We start from the raw sequence: 18,747 nt of genomic DNA on the forward strand, positions 1-18,747 counted from the left end.
AGAAATATGAGAATTTTTTCGTAAACAACTTTTTGATTACAATGAAGATGCACGAAGTAAGATTTACGATACTGGATAGCAAAAGCTTTCGAAATCATTATGTTGTGTAGTTTATCTTTGAAAGGGTACGTACTGCAAAACGTATATGTGTGAAAATTTCTTGTTGTATCACCACGGACCACCTGTACAGTTGCCGCGGACCACTGGTGGTCCGCGGACCACAGTTTGGGAAACCCTGCCTTCAACGACAGTTTCCATAGCAATCGCAGTGTTTTCAGATTTACTTCGCAGTGTTTTCAGATTTGTCGTTTTCAAAGGCCTACTATGCTTTTACAACATTTTACCCGGAAATAAACGCGAACTTTTTTACGGCACACGCGAAATAGAAAATCTGGAATCGTCGCTGGTCGATCTATCCGAGGCTAAATTACATGACTACATCGCAAAACTAATGTTTGGCTAAAGAATGTGACATACAATTACAACATTTTTGCATAGTTAAACAGTCGAACATGTAACCGTCATATTTCACTAAGCAATGTTTACATTGGTATGTTCGATATAAAAACGCTGCTTGTTTAATGCAGACCAGTCTATATTGAAAGTAACAGTGAAAAGCAAGAACATGTGCTTTGTGACTCTGAAACATATTATTCGGAACGGTACGGGAGGCGTGAGTTTTGCTAAATTTCGTCAAGGTGTGCGGCTTAAAGCTATTTACGAACCCCTGCACTAGATTCAAAGGAGGTTTGAATCATGATACTATTAGGATTATAGGTGTTGCGTACAAATGAAAATGCCAAACGAGCAAATGAAAATGCCAACGATCTTGTTAGAAACAATTGTGCGGTATAATGACGGCTGACGGGGTCCACCAATAACACCGCAATTGGAATAACATCAGCTTCGTAATAAAACAAAACAGTTCGGATAAGACCATTATTGTCTTATTCTAGTATTTAATTAAATAACTGCAACCGGTGACGTCGTAATGACGCAATATTATGTGTTATCTATTTAACAAAATAATGTTTTGTGCTTTTAAGCGTGAGTTTTTGGCTGGGTCACTGATAAATGTCTATTATTATTGTCAATTTTACGTCAGAGATCATTTTTGTGGTTAAATGCACCCTATAATGGCGTCAAAAGTGGATTTTATCAATTTGGCCCATTTTTATTTTTTGTGAACAGAGACAATCTCGAGAGTCTATAGAACAGTGGTTCTCAACCTTTTATGCTTCGTGTCCCCCTTTGAAAGGCTATCGACCCTCGTGGCCCCCGTGTTTATAAAAAATACCTAGCGTTGTGTTTAATTGTTTTTACTTGTTTTACTTCTTTCTTCACCTTAATAACAAATATGTGTATTAATCAACGAATGAATGTACTTTGTTTCTAAAGATTTCTAAAAAATTTAACAAAATCAGTAATTTAGTAAAAAAATAACAATCAGTCATTTAAATTTAAATTAATATAGTAGTCATTACAAAGTTTATCTTACAAAGGTTTTTTACATTCGGCTCTGTTTTGTACTGAGCCAAGAGAACGTTAATAGATTCGTCGAGATGATTTCTGAATTTTCGTTTTATAAACGCGTTACTAGTCTATTACTTGAGCAATACGCTGTGCATAACCTCGCTAAACATTGGTCTAAAATTGACCTTGAGTAAACCCGCACCATACTTTCGTTTTACGAGTTTCTTTTGCAAGTAAACGCCCTTTAAGATAATTGCGAATTTCAACTGGTATTAGGCTACACCAGTGTTCGGCAATTTTTTTTGTCGTGGTCTAAAGTACGCTTTACAGAGTCCCACTGCGTAAAACCACTACGAAAACAATGGATACGTGACCCATATGGCACATTAAAGGATTCGAAAAAAACATTTATAGTATAAATTAACAGAAATTGTACAGTTATAAGTCACACGACTTACACGGCGCCTTGATATCGAAAACATCGGCAAGCCGTAATGATAATATAAAACGAAGAAAATAGGTTACGCGCGAAACGCGCAAAATTTTTGCGTTCACATATAAGTTGGCAAAACATGTAGCTTGACAGGCACTCTCAGGGCCACATTTGGCACGCGGGCCTAAACCACGCTGAGACAATATCAAAATCCTTAGCCACACCAACTTTTAAAATACAGTGCAATGAATGTAGGGCTATCACGCGGCCCACAACTACATGATAACACTAAGCTATACAAAAGTAACTTGCGGCCCACAGTTTGCCGACCACTGGGCTACACGTTAGCTGCTTGCCCAACAGCGTTCGACGCACACATTATGATTAGGGCTAGGCGAAGGTTATCAAAAAGTAATAGGTCGCCTGAAAAAAAGCTGGCTCCGCACTACTTGGCTACATAGAAAGCAGCAAAGTAATTGTTTAGCTATAGTGTTTGGCCTTTATCCAAACGAACGTTCGATTAAGTGTAACTTTTCGTGATAGAACGAATCCAATATTATACTTTAAACATGCCTAATGACGCATCAAAGAACGTTTCAGAAAATTTTTTTTACGAACGTTACAAGAATGTTATACAGCTATAATAAAAGTGAAACATTTAAGTTAACTTGCAAATTTCGAACATAGTGATGCTTTGGTTTTGCATAAACCTATAGGTACAGAGTTACGCCTGTATCCCCCCAATTACCGTTCCGTGCCCCCCGCCCCCCACCAAGGGGGCCGAGGGCCACGTTTGAGAAACCCTGGTCTAGAAGCACTTTGAATTTCGTAGAAAACGGAATAGGGATGATGTCATTATGACGTGTTATAAGCATTTCCGGGGCCTTTTTGGCAGTTTTTGGCATCGTCATTAACTAACAAAAAATCTTCTGCTGCAATTTGTTTTGCAAATCAGTTGCTTTTAATTACTAGCCTAAACATATCGGCCTTTATGATTAACAGGGCGCGGTTAAATATCGATGACCCACAAAATGATTTTGCCTAACATGTAAGTACATCGTTTCCAACCCACTAGATGAAATATGCTGCTTCCCTAAGAGTACATTGCTACCGAGCGAATTAATTAGAGACTTTTTTTTACTGTTTTGTATAATGATATTATGAATGCTAATCATATAAGTAAAGTTAGGTAATGCTTCTCTAAATTTTTTTTACAGGTACTACAGCAGGGGCGGGCAACCTTTTTAACACAAGGGCCAGTTAGGAAATTTAATGCTTACAGAAGGGCTGCACATCAAATAATCACTAATTGATATTTTCAGCTTTTACTAGAAAAACAAGTACAAGCGAATATAAAATACCATAGCAGACACACATGTGGATATTTTGAACCAACTTGTCAATGTTTGGTTCCAAGCCAGATGTGCATAGACGCAAACTATTTAACAGCAATAATTCAAAACCAGCTGTTAAACATAACGTCTCAGTCAATATGCGCGGCAAAAGTCGTAGCAGACAAGTGTAATTGTTGCAAACAATTCTTTATCATACCAACGTGACTCAAGTAAAACTTTATGAATAAAGATTGTTTTGTAATAGATGCTTCTCATTCGAGTTCAACAACTGCATTCGTGTAGCGATGTATAGCCAATGGGTTACATTGTACTTTTAAACAGGAAACTGAAAGAGCAAAAGTTTCAACATTGGTGCACGCTCATAGCCTCATTAGGGAAAAATAGCTCGAAGAAGGTGAAGGGCCGCACAAAAATGGCAAAGGGCCGCATGCGGCCCGCCCCTGTACTACAGTAACAAAAACGCAATTAACAAACAAAAATTTGTTTTAAAAAGCACTTGCAATATTACAATGCCGAAAAAGGTATAGGGTAGCAATTAACGCAAACCCCTACTGTTTTTACTTATTTCTCATCGATTGTTTTTCTTCGTCAACATGCAGCCTAGTCGTGACGAATAACATATAAACAAAGTTGTTCGCGCTACAGGAAGCATTCTTTCTGTCGTCAGTGTTGAGCGGTTGACAACAATTGATAATTGAATACAACATACAGGAAGCGGTCCTTTGAAACGTGCGCAGGGAAGCATTATGGTGTAGTAAACATTGTAGCGATTTATTTGAATTGCGTTAACGCTAGAGATACCGTTTTCATTTTGTTTAGGCTGTCCAGCAGTAAAAATTTTGTTTTCATTTTGTTTAGGCTGTCCAGCAGTAAATAAAATGTTGGATCGAAGGCTTAAGAAATTTGTAGTGATTGGACGCAGTAATAGCGGCATATTTTATGGATAAAAAAATATCGCAATCCAGGTTAGCATCACGTTTAATAATTTAGCAAGAAATTTTTTAACGGAGGTGGCAAACGAGGTCCTTACAAAATAGGATTGACCAAACTAACAAATAAAAATCCTTTATTAATGTACATAAAAGAAGTAGTGTAGCATTAAATAATTTGATAAGCCGAATTTGATAATGAATAGCCTCGTGTTCTTATTGTAAGTAATCAAATGGATTGTTTTTGTCGGAATTTTTTATCAGAAAACTGTATGGTGGCCTACAACCAGGGGCGGATCTAGGGATCTAGGGGGGGGGGGGGGCGATATGGCCATGCCCCCCCCCAAAAAAAACTAAAAGATATGTACATTTTTTTACTTAATAGGCAGCTTATTTTCGCGTTTCCCTAGGTAGTATGGCCTATTTTCGCCAAAATAAGACATCTTTTTAAGCTTTGTAGTGGTGTACGAGCTCATGGCGCCATATAATGAACATTTCAAAAAAATGGTAAAATTCGTTTCGCGCTCTCGCGCAAAGCGGCGTTTTTCAGATTTGCAGAGACGGCTTAAGTGACCTCGACTATATAATAACTAACTTATATCCAAGTACAATTAAAATCTTTTTTGTTGTTAATGCAAATCTGTATCAGAACCAGTCTGCCAATATACTTCATCCGGCCCGCCGCCTCTTTGACAAATTAGACACGAGTCCATTTTAAATACTTTTTGACTATTTTAAGTGTGTAAATGCCAAAAATGTTCGCGCTTCGCGCTAATGATCTTTATACATCCAGTGTGTTTACGTTTTGATGCTCTTTTTGAACTAGATCTGCGCTTCTTTACTGTTGCGCCGTGGAAAGCTGCTAAGTGCGTCGCGGACAAACGAAAAACGTATTCAAACATAATCGACAAATATTTTTTAACCATTTTTTTTAAAATGTAACAAAAACAAGAAATTTAAAAGAAATACCGGTATACCAAAAAAATCGCGCTTGCTTCGCTCGCCACGCTCGTGTGCCCCAAATTGTTAACAAACACTAAAATAGATTATAACTATAAAATTTATCGCGTTTTCTCAAAGTACTTTTATTACACTTTTTCAATAGTAGTAGGGGGATGGCGACGTGCGGACTCGAATTTTTAACCAAGTATACGCCTTTTTAGCGAATTTGCGCCAAGACTTTACTGCCTCCTTAAAAGTAATTATAAACACGTTTTTTAAAGTGCAAAAAAATCCGAGGCCCACCTGATTAACAATTGTTATAAAGTTGTAATAACATAAAATCTCATTTAATATATGTTGTGCGGCCCGCAGAGACCTTTCTGAATTTGCTTTTTGCCCGCGACTACTACACAAAGGTTGCCGACCCTTGTGTAAGGATTTGAATAACCAATCCAATGTTAGGATTAACTCTGCATAGAGTTTTGCTCATTTCAGCAACCTTATTTGGCAAAAACCAACTACAGTAACTTAAAAATTGAGAGAAGTGTCATGAAAGAACCACAGCTGACCGCAGCAGACAACGCTATGGTTTTATTGCGACGTGGCCTCGGCGCTTTTTCGGTAGCATGTGCGGTTGCTCTCGCCTTTTCGGAAAAAAGCAAGATGTGTAGACAATAGACATGGTAGCGTCTTTCAGCGATATTCTTCATACCGGGTCAAACTAGTAAACCGGCCCACTGTAGAGCCTAACCTTATTACTTTTTCGTGCTTTCAAAATGTCTGTTTTTCGCGTTATTTTGCAGGAGTTAGTTTATTCGGCCAGCCGATGTTATTTTTACCTGAATTATGACGTCACGCAATGGTATACTTTTGTGACGTCATATCTGAAAAAAATTCATGGCCCTCCCCAAACTGAAATCCTAGATCCGCGCCTGCTTACAACTAACTACAATCTAATATTGCTTTTGATTAAAAGCATGTTACATTCGAACTTACCTGTCTTCAATCATTTTTGGCGACGTGTAGCGTATTGCATAAATATCAAAAATATGGGCAACGTTTTTTTGGTTCAAAGATCGGATATTTCATTAAACCATACGAAATCTCAAAAAACTCCCACAAAACTCCAACAACGGTTTTCCTTCTAAAGTCATTTTCCAGTGTTTTGTTACACCAGACTGTTTTATGTTTATAGACATTTTATGGGCATTTACTTTACCAGTAAAGCAACATTGTGACCAAGAGACGTGCATAAATGTTGTTTTATTTAAAAAAAATCGTTGTATTAGGTTTTCTTTTAAGTTTGTTAATCATAGGGATTTTCGCATCGCATAATCACAAATATATCAAGAATGTGAGCTGTCATTATATTGTTGTGCACCGAGTCTCATATGCTGGTAACTTATCACCAAGAAGCAATTGCGAACAACAACAAGATGCGTTTATCCGGCTTAAAAGTTTCCCTATACCAATTTATGTTGCACATTTGATTTACCATGATCGGTTGAACTGACCGCATTAATTAACACGATAATCTTACACAATCCTAAATGTATTTTGCCGTTACAAAAAAAGGCTTTGACATAAAGTAAAACCAAACTTGTCAGTATTTATAAGTGTCCAGTTGTGCGAGTGACAATCTGTTTTTCGTGCAAGTAGCCCAACATGCAATCAAGTTGTTGTAACAAGATTCCGAAAGATCCCCTTTGATTGATGTTGTATGTACGAACAGAATGCAGAAGGCAATGGTCTATGGTTGTTTTTCGACTCGGTTCAAAAGTTACGCAAAACTATATAGTTAGTCACACAGGAAACTAAAACGCGTAACTATACAAAAAATTAAACTAAAGTAGCCTACATGAGTTAAAAATGCATTGAAGTTTGTAAGTGTCGAGCATTTTAATAACGACATGCAAAAAAATTTAAGGTGGCGAATTGCATAACTTTTTGTATAACGGTTTTGACAGATAAAAACTAGATTATGGAACTCTCTGACACTTTCAAAGAATCTGAGGAGGCGGTGCTCGCCTATGCGAAAGTGTTGAAGGCTAAAAATGCGGTGGAGACAAGACAGGCCTACGATGAATGGGCGAACAATTACGACGAGCACTGTTCGCAGGATTCCTATATTCAAGTTCCTCACGAAATTGCCAGGCTTTGTTGCAAACACGTAAAACTGTCAGACGACACTGTAATCCTTGATGTTGGCGGAGGTAAGAGCCCTTGGTGTATTTATACAAATGAAATCGCATTATTGATTTGTTGTTTATTTACTGTACAAAACTATAATTAACTTAATCATGGAGTAATCTAACTCAGTCTAATTATATATTTGTACCAAAAGACACTTTGATACCTTTAATATACTTTTCACTGTGAAGTTAAAATAAAAACAAATATTGCTGGCTCACGCTTTTATTTTAGCCAAAACTTTTCTTGTCAAGATGGCAACCACAAAGAATCATTTGCGGTACAAGTTTGATAACTGGGGACAAGATAGTATGAAAGTAGAATTTTTATATTTATGTATTGTATTACCCACAATCTTTTTTATAGACTTAACCAAAATATATTGAAAGTTCGAGGTCGGTGATAAAAATACTTATTAACACGTTCACGGCGATACGACCCACCGGTGGGTCATGCATAAAATTTCGCTACTGCGATGTGATCCACCGGTGGGTCGTACGAAAAAAATTACTGTGTTTTTTCACGTTCACGACGATGCGATGTATAAATTGCGCCTCAAGTAGTTTTGCGGGTTTATAATCTGGTACTCATAAAATTAAACTTTAAAACATATTCGGCTTTTTTCTTTAAAATTTATGTTTATTATGTTAATTGGGTTTATTGCTTCAAAATTATGAGCGGGTCCTATTTTTTCGCTATAAAATAGTGTGACGTTAAGTTATTTGAAGCTCTCTACGCCTACCTAGCGACAGTAATATCTAGCAATATATCTCCCTTTTGTAATGTTTGTCAATATCCTATTGATGTAAACCAAATCGCTAGTAAACCATAAAAATAATATTACGAATCCCTTTGTTTATTAGGAATAAACAACCCAACAATCGGGTGGTTTTATGGCAAATTAATACAAAAAGTTGATTTATTAGAAAACTGTTGGTTGTACTTATTAGAATTTAGACAAAAAATGATCAAGAAGGTTGTATATTTTTGTAGGGTGGGCCCAAGGGTTGGGGGTACATTTTTTGGAGGGAATCATAATAAAATGACAAAAATTTATACAAAACTCAGCCAAACTTCATTGGATAAATTGCGTTGCACAAGGAAAATATTTGTCTAAATAAACCGCATTACCGAAAATGCGATGTGTTTCCATCGGCAAATTCTAATACGATTATGGTCTCGTCAGCTTTGGTCAACCTACTTCATAAAATGTATATTTGCGACAATAATTCCTACATTATTTTACATCATTTAGGAACAGGTGAAATTGCCGTTTGTTTAAGGAAGAAGGCTAACTTCAATGGTGTTATAGACATTCTGGATAGCAGCATAAATATGCTTCTTAGAGCAAGCAAACGGAATTGCAACTACAGGTTACAATGTTTGTAGTAAAATTTGTACATAGACGTTCAATTTTGTTCACATGCCGCAAAGAGGGTAAAACTGTTTTTCTTGCGAATTTGGCACAAAAATAATACTGTAGGACAAACTTAAAATAAAATACAGAATATTGTTTTGTTGGCAGATGTATTGTTCAACACCTTGTAACCGGAGAAATACCCTTGCCAAAACAATCGTACGATGTTGTTTTAAGTGCTGGGGCTTTTTCAGCTAATCACTTGCCGATTTCAGCCTTTCAGGTAATATATTAACTTCCCAAGGAATATAATCTTTAAAATAGGGAAATTTAGCAGGTACCAGGTATCGGTAACATCGCTCGTTCTTTCATGCCTTACGACAATAGGGATGTTCGATACTTTATTGAAATACCGATAACAAGGATGGGTACCAAAATACAACATTACTATCTTCAAAAAATCGAAAGTTATTATAAATAATGCAAAGAAGGTGGCTATAAAACAGGGGTCGGCAACCTACGGCCCGACGCCTCTTCGACAAATTAGACACCATTTCACATACTTTTTGACTATTTTAACTACAAAAGTGCGAAAAATTTTCGCGCTTTGCGCGAATGATCTTTCTGCATGCGGTTTGGTTACTTTTGATGCTGTCTTTTTAACTAGATCAGCACTTCTTTGCCGTTGCGCTGTGGACAGCTGCCAAGTGCTTCGCGAAAAAACGGAAAACTTCTATTCAAAAATATTGGACATATCTTTGTTAAGATTTTTTTATTTTTCATTTTTGGCAATGTAATAATAACTTGCAAGAAATTTAAAAGAAATGCCGGTATACCAAAAAAAAAATCGCGCTCGCTTCGGTCGCCAAGTGTGCTGGACTTAAAAACGTTTACAAACACAAAGCTAGTTAACTTTAAATGTTATCGCGTTCCCCAAAGTAGTTTTATTTCTCTTTTTATTAGTAGGATGGATGACGACATGTAACCTCGAATTTTAAACCAAACAAACGCTTTTTAAGTGCAAAAACGATCCGAGGACCACCTGATTAACAGTTGTTCGAACATGTTAATAACACAATCTTAGTTAACATTTTGTGCTGCCCGCAGAGACCTTTCCTAGTTTGGTTTTGGCCCGCGACAATAAAAAGGTTGCCGGTCCCTGCTATAAAAGCTGCAATGGTGTATATTCCAAACTAAAATTGAATTATAAAATTTCTCATTTAATTATTGGGTTTCATTTCTTTTTGCAAGTCATGTAGTTAGAAATGTCCTCTGATTTAGCTTGAAGCCCTTCAATTTTAATCCTCCTGTACCGTCTACTTCCGCGTCCAGGCCTACGCAGACGCCCAATCGGGTACTTCAGGTTTACAATTCGAAAACGCGCTCTCCTACACAGTTCTCTTCCCCCAAACTCCACAAAGGTATCCAACCAAAACTTTATTACTGGTGACACGCTTTAATTTAAAGGCTTGAAATGGCAGGACGAGCAATTATGTGGCGAGTGAGCGATTTTCTAAAATCAACGAATATGCATATTATATGTACATTTTACAACAGCAAACAACAAATCTCACCCAAACGTTTGAGCCTTGGTCTTCAATTAAAATTTGTGGGAGCACGAAGTCACACTGTAGTTATAACATTAAATTTAGGCTGCTTATAGTTGGCACAATGAAAACAATCGCCGTAACAATGAACAATAATGACGATTCTTAAAATTAATACACACTAAGTTAATGCTTACATGTACATCTACAACAGTCAACTCAGCACTTACCAAAATATTAGCTTGAGTTGAAATACTTTAAAATGCACAGCAAATGAAACTTTACACAGACAGTTCAAATTTAGCTTTTAAATTACTTCTGTAAAGGCATTAACAATGAAACATTACCAGCTTATAGAATTCAGCAAATAAAGTAATAATTTAATAAACGGCTTACGTTTTCAACAAAAAACGAGGCGACATCGTGACCGCATGAGGCGGTGTTTTTCAACCATTTAAATTATACAAAAAGGGGAACAGTTTACAAAAATGTAGATTTGCGATCTAACACTCTCCCCCCTAAATGTACGACACATGACAGTACATTTCAATTGACAACAAAAAAAACGGCGCAAATCAACGCAAAGTCGAAAAACCGAAGCCTCTCTGTATGTACATTCGCAATCGCGATAGTCACGCCTGTATATGAGCAAGCGTGAACCAGCATAGCATTCGTTTCCATATCTTCCTTCTTTTGTGCACCACACTCGGAGCGTGTCGGATGCACGCCGGTGCGCGCCTCTACGATGAGGCATAATTTTGCAATCGGTCGCTTTACGACACTCGATTGCGTTTTAAGATCCACATGTCGGACAACTCCATGTTTGTCCGGATAGGTTTAGATCACACGACTCATGTCCCAGCCACGGCGGGGCAAGGATTCGTTTACGATGAGAACGATATCTCCTTATTCGAGGTTTCTTCTTTTGTCAGGCCACTTCTGTCGCAAAGTGATGGTGGGCAGGTACTCTTTCGTCCACCTCCTCCAAAACTCGTCAGCTAGAAACTGAACTTGTCGCCAGCGACGTCGATTGTAATTATCCTTTTCATCAAACTGCCCAAGGTGACATAACAGGACTGAGCCTTTGCAGTAGAATGTGATTTGGTGTCAGCGGTTCTACGTTACTGGGGGTAAACGTGACAGGCGTCAGTGGTCGCGAGTTGAGGATATTCTCAACTTCTATCATCAGCGTGTGAAGGGTGTCCTCCCTAATGCTCGGTGCTTTATGCAACATTCCACAAAATCGTTTTAAACGAACGGATCATTCTTTCCCATATTCCGCCCATATGGCTGGCTGCTGGCGGATTGAACGACCTCTTGATTCCTTGTTGCTGAAGGTGCGTTTCCAGCCTTTTTTGGTCTATTTGTTCCAGTAATTCGCGTAAAACACGTTCAGCGCCAACGAAATTGGTTCCATTGTCGCTGTATATCTCAATTGGCTTTCCTCGTCTTGCGATGAATCTTCGTAAGGCATTAATAAATGCGTCGGTTGATAAATCCTCAGCGATTTTAATGTGCACAGCGCGCATAGTCATACACGTGGAAATGCAGCCGTATCTTTTCACATCGCTGCGGCCACGTTTTACAATAAACGGGCCAAAATAATCAATTCCAGTGTTTGCGAACGGTGGTTCGCTATTTTTCAAATGAGCCATGGGTAGTTCTGCCATCAGTTGCTGGCTGCGCGGCGCATTGCGCTTGCGACATAGTATGCAATAGGCCAGAGTGCGCCGAACTGCGGCACCGCCTTTGATAATCCAATACATTTGGCGAATTAACGTCCAAGTGTGCACAGTTCCGGAATGACCCGCTTCTTTATGATAATGAGTTATTATCAGCTTCGTAAGGTGATGGTAGCTAGGCAGAATTATCGGATGCTTGGACTCAAATGGTATAAGTGCATTGTCCAATCTTCCTCCAAGTCTTATGACACCATTCATTAGTAGGGGATTCAGTTTATTTAAACACTTCGTTTGGTCGCACTTCTTAAGACAGCGACGGGTCTGCCGATTTGTGTTTTAATCTGACTTTGACAGTGCTTTGAATGCAGCTGGAAAGGCGGAGCGTTGAACAAACTTCACAATTTCCAACTCTGCTTCATTAATCTCTTGAACTGTAAGTCTTCCTTGTGAACCCTTCTTTCTTGAAACGTAGGAAACGTTTGTAGCGCAAAAGCCACGCTACTGCCTTTTTAAGGCGATTCAGAGACTAGGCTGCTTAATGTTGGCACAATGAAAACAATCGCCGTAACAATGAACAATAATGACGATTCTTAAAATTAATACACACTAAGTTAATGCTTACATGTACATCTACAACAGTCGTTCATTGCGAATGCTGAATAAAACAGCGTTTGAGTCTGTCCAAAACACAGATTCACACTCAGGGAAATTTAAATATTTCTTAACCACTTGTCAGCTTTTATTGCAGAAACAGCTGCAACAAGTTCCAACCTTGGAATGCTTTCACTCTTCGGTGGCGTGACCTTGGCTTTTCCACACAGAAATGAACAATAAACATCATGAGCATCATTTTCTTGACGAAAGTAAGCAACAAAACCATAGCCGTTCTATTTGACGGTCTATCACTTTGCCAAAATTGAGTAGAGTAAAGCACCTTGGCAATGTCAGGTGTTTTAGTTGTGGAAGTTGGCAACACCATTCCTTTCACTTCACTAAGAGAGGCGTTGGGATTGCATCATCCCAGCCTAGTTTCAACTGAATGACCTTTTGCTGTATTTTCTTGAATGACCTTTTGCTGTATTTTTCTGGCGACAAGAATAACAGGTGCTGCAAAACCAAGTGGGTCATACAGCGAATTGATGACTGATAGCATTTTCCTTCGGGTAAGCGTAGTTTCCTCTTTAGTTTCCTTTGTATGAAACCCAAATGTGTCTCGAAAAACATCCCAGCACACACCAAGCTCACGCTCTTGAATCCCCTCCAGTGGAAATATTTACTTCGATGACTTTACCCGTTCTGTTTCAGGTATGGCATCCAAAACCGCTTGGCTGTTTGGGAGACGGTGCTTATGGCTTCCTTTTCTGTGGAAGCAGATGCTAAACAATCATCTAGGTAGAAATTGTTTTTCACCATGTCAGACACATGCTTGTCGAACTCGTTTCCGAACCCTTCGGCTGTGTGCTTCATGCAAAATGTAGCACAGCATGGAGCAATGTGGCTCCGAAAATATGAACCAACATTTGGTGAACAGTGGGTCTTCTTTCCATGTTGCCTTCTGGCCACCATAAAAATCTAAGCGAATTGGCATCGCTCTCCGTGACTCGAACTTGGTAGAACATCGCTTCCACATCACCGACAATCGCAATCGGATTTTGACGGAATTGGGTCAACACACTGATCAAACTATTAACGAGATCAGGGCCTTGCATGAGGGAGTCATTTAAGGACAGGCCCTTGTACTTAAAATACAATTCTGACTTTGCCCGGCTTCTGTGGATGGTAAACTGGGTGGCGAGGAAGATACCACTCCTGTCCAGCGACAAGCTCATTGGAAGGCACTTCGCGGGCAAAGCCCTTACAATGTACTCTTGCATTTTATCCACATAGTTCTTGCGAAGCGCTTCGTCTCTTTGCAGGCGCTTCTTTAAATACTGCAGTCTTCTTTCTGTCAGAATGAAATTGCTCTCTAGTACTTTCATGCCTGGTCTCCATGGTAGAGGAAGGTAGTAGTGTCCATTGACATGCTGAACTTCTTCCTTCATCAACTTCAAAACTTCTCTGTCCTCCTTGGAAGTTGGGATTTCCCGATCTCCAAGTTCCTTTTGAAAATCTTGATACCACGATTTTTGAATTTGGGTATCAAGCTCCACTGTCTGAATTCAGTTTGCTTTAATGTGTCCCTTGTCTGGAGAAGGACCGATCAGAGACCAACCTAGAGGTGTTCGAGCTGCAAATGGCTTCTTCTTTCTTCCAGTTCTAATTTCTAAGGTTCGGTGAGCATATGGCGTATCGGTGCCAATTAACAACATTATTTCCTGGCTGTCAACTCTTGGCATATCAAGTCCCTTTAAATGAGGTAAATGCTGTAATTGCTCTTCAGTAGGATAGGTGTACGGACAAACTGGAATATGGTCCACAGACATTGCGTCTTCTATATCAATGACTTCCTTTCCATCCATGGACACAACCTAAATCAACGCCAATTCCTTCTAGTGTCTTTGGTCTTCTGCCAAGTGTAATCCATTTGTACTCGTTTTTGTTTTCCAGATAAGTCAAGCATCTGTATCAGCTTGGCTATTTTTTGAACATAGCTCTTTTTCGTTTGTCTTTATGTCTGCTTCTTTTCTTTTCTTTTGCGAGGGACCAACAGCTTTCCAAAAACAGTATTGGCTACCTCGGATTCTTCTGCCACAAATTCTACCAGATGCTGGAAGTTTGCTTCTTTACCAGACTCCCTGAGGATGGTAGCCACACGTCGCTTCCACAGATTCTGTGAACTGTAGGGTAGTTTGAGTACTAACTCTGTAGTATTTAGGTCACTAAAATTCCCCAAACTTTTCAAAATTAAAAGACATTTTCGCAATGAGGTAGCAAAATGCTGCAAGCCATCTGAATCATCAGGTTTAAGGTTTGGCCCACTGGTAAGTTGGCGAACAAACGACCTCGATACAATATATGGTTTACAAAAGTTATCATATAATATGGATCGAGCTTCATTGTATCCAGCAGTTGGGGGTAAAACTCTACAATGTTCTATAAGAGAGTATGCCTTTCCTTTACAATGGCCCAACAGATAATTCAATTTCACCTGGTCAGATGGTGCCTTCTTCTCTATCATTGTTTCAAAACTTCTGATAAATGGCCAATATTCCATTGGTTCTCCATGAAACTATACGGCATCAGTTTTTGAGGTGTACATTGCTTCTCCAACTGCAGTCATAATTTGTCACTTCCTCCTTAGCTGGAGTATCATAATCCTTTTTGTGCTCCTGTGTAAGGGTAGACTGAGGCAGAACCAGTTTAAACGGAGAACGGACATCATCTTCAGAAACGACTTTATTATATAATTTTGAAACAGGAGAATCACAGGTATTAACATGTGCCTCAACATGGTCTTCTACGTACAGCCTTGACGCTGTCTCCCACACTTTAACTTCAGCTTCTGCTTTATCAAGTTCCCTTGGTGCTGCTAGTTTCCGACTTTCAGTTTCAAGTCTCTGTTTTTCAGTTTCAAGTTTCTGTTTTTCAGTTTCAAGTTTCTGTTCCTTTTCAACATGTGATGATCTTACCCGTGCCTTCGCAAGTCTAGCTTTAGCTTCCAGTCTCTTTGTACTAGATGAGGTACTTGACAGGGTCTTTGCAACACTTCCAGACCGATGCGTAGACTTTAAAGAGTGTGAGCTTTCAGTATCAACCGGTAAATGCTTCCCAGCTGAAATTGTTCGTTGAGCAACAGGAGATGTTAGAAATGTGAAGGAACTCGAAGTAAGGTCATGTCCATTGTCCAATGTTATCTATCAGCTTTTGTTCAAACTGAATAATTCTATTTTCCATTTCCATTTTGCCATGAACGACTCCATCTAACTGCTGCTGGAAACCATCACTCTTTTAACCAGGTGGTAACCAGTCCAAAAACTTTGAATAATTATTCATTAGACGCACTGAGACTTCTTCAATTCGTTTAGTAACTGAGTTTACCAATGATGCATCTTTATACATCCAGTCATTTAGCAGATCTTTATCATGCTTAAGTTCCTGCATTGAGGGTGCAGCATGTTTATGTAGCTGAGCTGTTCTCCTATGCATAGAAGAAGATTTATAGGAATGTCCACTCTAACTTCCGCGCATTGTGGGCAAAGTGGCTTGTTTTTCTTGGTGATTTAATTATTATCTTTCGGTGCAAAAATTATTATCTTTCGGCGTTTGCAAAAGATGTTACGAAAACTTCGAATGTAGCGTCTACTTCTGCGTCCAGACCTACGCAGACGCCAAATAGGGTACTTCAGGTTTACAATTAAAAAAAAAGGGGAACAGTTTACAAAAATGTAGATTTGCGATTTAACACCCCCTTTTATCTTAATGCCCTTTCAATTACACTTTTCTAAACTTTTTCACAACCTATCGTTATGTTAAACTACCCAAAGTCAAATCGCCAAATGTCTCAGTAAAATAATTTTAGAAAAAACTTAACCTTAAGTAAATTAACACGTTTAAACTGTGTTTTTCGGCCTAACGAAGGCCTCTGCAGGCCACATCGAATTAAACACTATAATGAAATGTGGAAACTTTTGTGTTTTTTGTTGAGGAGGAGTTACCGGAATTTGGGTTTGTAATTAAGGAGTAAGAAAAAAAATTAGATCCACCAGTCTAGTCTTTTTTTGTGTAATTTAAAGTGTTGCTTTTTACAGGAATGCTTGCGACTGGTCAAACCACATGGATTTTTCATAATGACCGATGAGATTGCGCCAGTAGAACCGTATCGAGCTGAGTTGGATAAGGCTATCAACATTCTGAAAAAGGACGGGAAAATTAAACTTCTGGATACTTCCAAAATTTTTTGTCCCTGCGGCGAAGCTTTCGGAGCCTACGTTTTTCAATCAAGTGTTTAAAGTTGTACATAAGTTTATCTGTTTCTTTAATTATCTCATTTTGCTAGTCAACAGAACCTTCAAGTTGTTTTTAAATGTGCAATTTATTTTTGTTTATTATATTCAAATGGCTTTGGAAGATTCTCTGATATATTATTATATACGTGTAGTACTGTTTTTTTTTGCGTGAATCTAACGCTTTTTAGCTGTTCGGTGGATTTATCTATATATCACATAAATAACATTAGCGATATCCTATACTTGACATTCCGTTATCTTATGCTGTTAGCCTACTTGGTTTTGATAAATTTGATTTCCAATGCAGAATCGCTTCGTTACGTTGTAAATCGTGACTGAAATTGTTATTTAACTTTGTTGTTGGATCGGTACCGATAACTCCTTCGTATCGGACGATTATTATCGACACAACACTTGGCACCGGGTTTCGGCTTCAACGCGATATTATCGGACATCCAAACATAAGAGCATTTATTGTAAACCGTTTTCATTTCATTAGTTAATATGTATTTATTTGGTATAGAATAATATGTATTTATTTGGTATTCATTCTCCTGATGTTTATTAACATTGATGGACGCGTTGTAATCTCATCTTGCTTACAATATATTTTGTGAAATTAATTTACAGCTTAAATTAGTTTTCCGTGAATACCTACATAAGTCGTTCTACGACTGTGTAAAACCAACAGACTTCTACGACTGTGTAAAACCAACAGACTTATTCGAGTTATTTAGATTTTATTGTATTCTTTATCGTGTTAACCTATTAGGATATTCCAATTATACTTCTGACCAAACCACTGCAGGCCAGTTAAAAAAGTGAAAAAATGGAACAAATTGCAGCAGAAGTTTATTCCGTACAGGCTTAAAAATTTAAAATGCTTTTAGGCACTCGATATTGGTCTCAAATTAAAGAATATGTTACTGATAACAAAAAACTCAATTGGGTCAAATCGATCAAATCAACTTATGACGCCATTAAGGAGTCTTTAAGGAAAAAAATCCTATAGCTTAATTGACGTAAAATTTACACTTAGCGCAGGCCAGTAAGAATGACCTCGTATTGAAACTAACGCTTACAAGTACATAATATTAAATTGGTATGGGCTATTAATGCCACATGATATGATATCATTATAAGGTCATTAGTTATTTAATTAAAACGTTAAAGTATTACGCAATAACTTCTGCTAATTTTCACATATTTAAGAACAACTATAAGCAGCACATGGATGTAGTTAACAGTTGTCACTTATAGATTATCGTCCAAGGTTTCTTGTTGGACAACAACATTTTTACAGGACATTCCCTTGCATTGATCGCATGCAAAGGCACATTGTAATTTATGCCTTCTGCACCTACATCTTACGGTTGTGCATGTCGTTGTACAATGATATCGTTTCACCTGAAGGAGGTTCTATGGAGCTTCTCTTAAATCTGACATAATTGGCTTAACAGTTCCATTGGTGTTTTTCGTGAAAAGTTTTGTATGAACTGTGAAGAAAGATGTAAAACAATAAAAGTATTATAATGTCGCATAGTTTTACTAAAAGCAGTAAGAAAAGTTAAATACTTTTTTTTCCCTTTTTCATGTTTTTTTTCGAAAACCTGAAAATGATCGTCTGTGATCTTCAGCCGCCTGACATCATAACCCATCTCTTAAGACCAAATAAACATTTTTTGACAATACAAACTTTTACTGTAGGTATTGCACCTGACTGTGGGTAGAAAACTTTACTTAACGTTGCAGCACAAAGTATTTTAGCAGATTCTTTGTAGTCTCCTCCTAAAGGGGTTGGGTGTTTTTCTTTTCAATGGCGCTTTATTGGAAGAGATTCGAACTTGTTTCCAAGGCGATCTTGAGTCAACTTTTTTTCTCAAATTGCAACATGTATCGGCGTATTTCAGAAACCTCATCCAAAATGTTTTGTGATATTTCAATTTTTTTATG

At 38.1% G+C, this 18,747-nt stretch overlaps 1 protein-coding gene across 1 annotated transcript; it reads left to right on the plus strand.

Moving 5' to 3' along the window:
* The first annotated feature begins 7,106 nt into the window (after nucleotides 1-7,106).
* On the plus strand, nucleotides 7,107-17,272 carry LOC146164497 (uncharacterized). Its single transcript, XM_083382751.1, has 4 exons — nucleotides 7,107-7,345; nucleotides 8,578-8,695; nucleotides 8,848-8,962; nucleotides 16,597-17,272. The coding sequence occupies exons 1-4, from the start codon at nucleotides 7,114-7,116 to the stop codon at nucleotides 16,795-16,797; spliced, it is 666 nt and encodes a 221-aa protein (XP_083238877.1). The 5' UTR covers nucleotides 7,107-7,113; the 3' UTR covers nucleotides 16,798-17,272.
* The last annotated feature ends 1,475 nt before the right edge of the window (nucleotides 17,273-18,747 follow it).

Source organism: Ascidiella aspersa, chromosome 2 (assembly GCF_963924565.1).
Source record: "Ascidiella aspersa chromosome 2, kaAscAspe10.2, whole genome shotgun sequence".
In the NCBI taxonomy this organism is placed as follows: Eukaryota; Metazoa; Chordata; class Ascidiacea; order Phlebobranchia; family Ascidiidae; genus Ascidiella; species Ascidiella aspersa.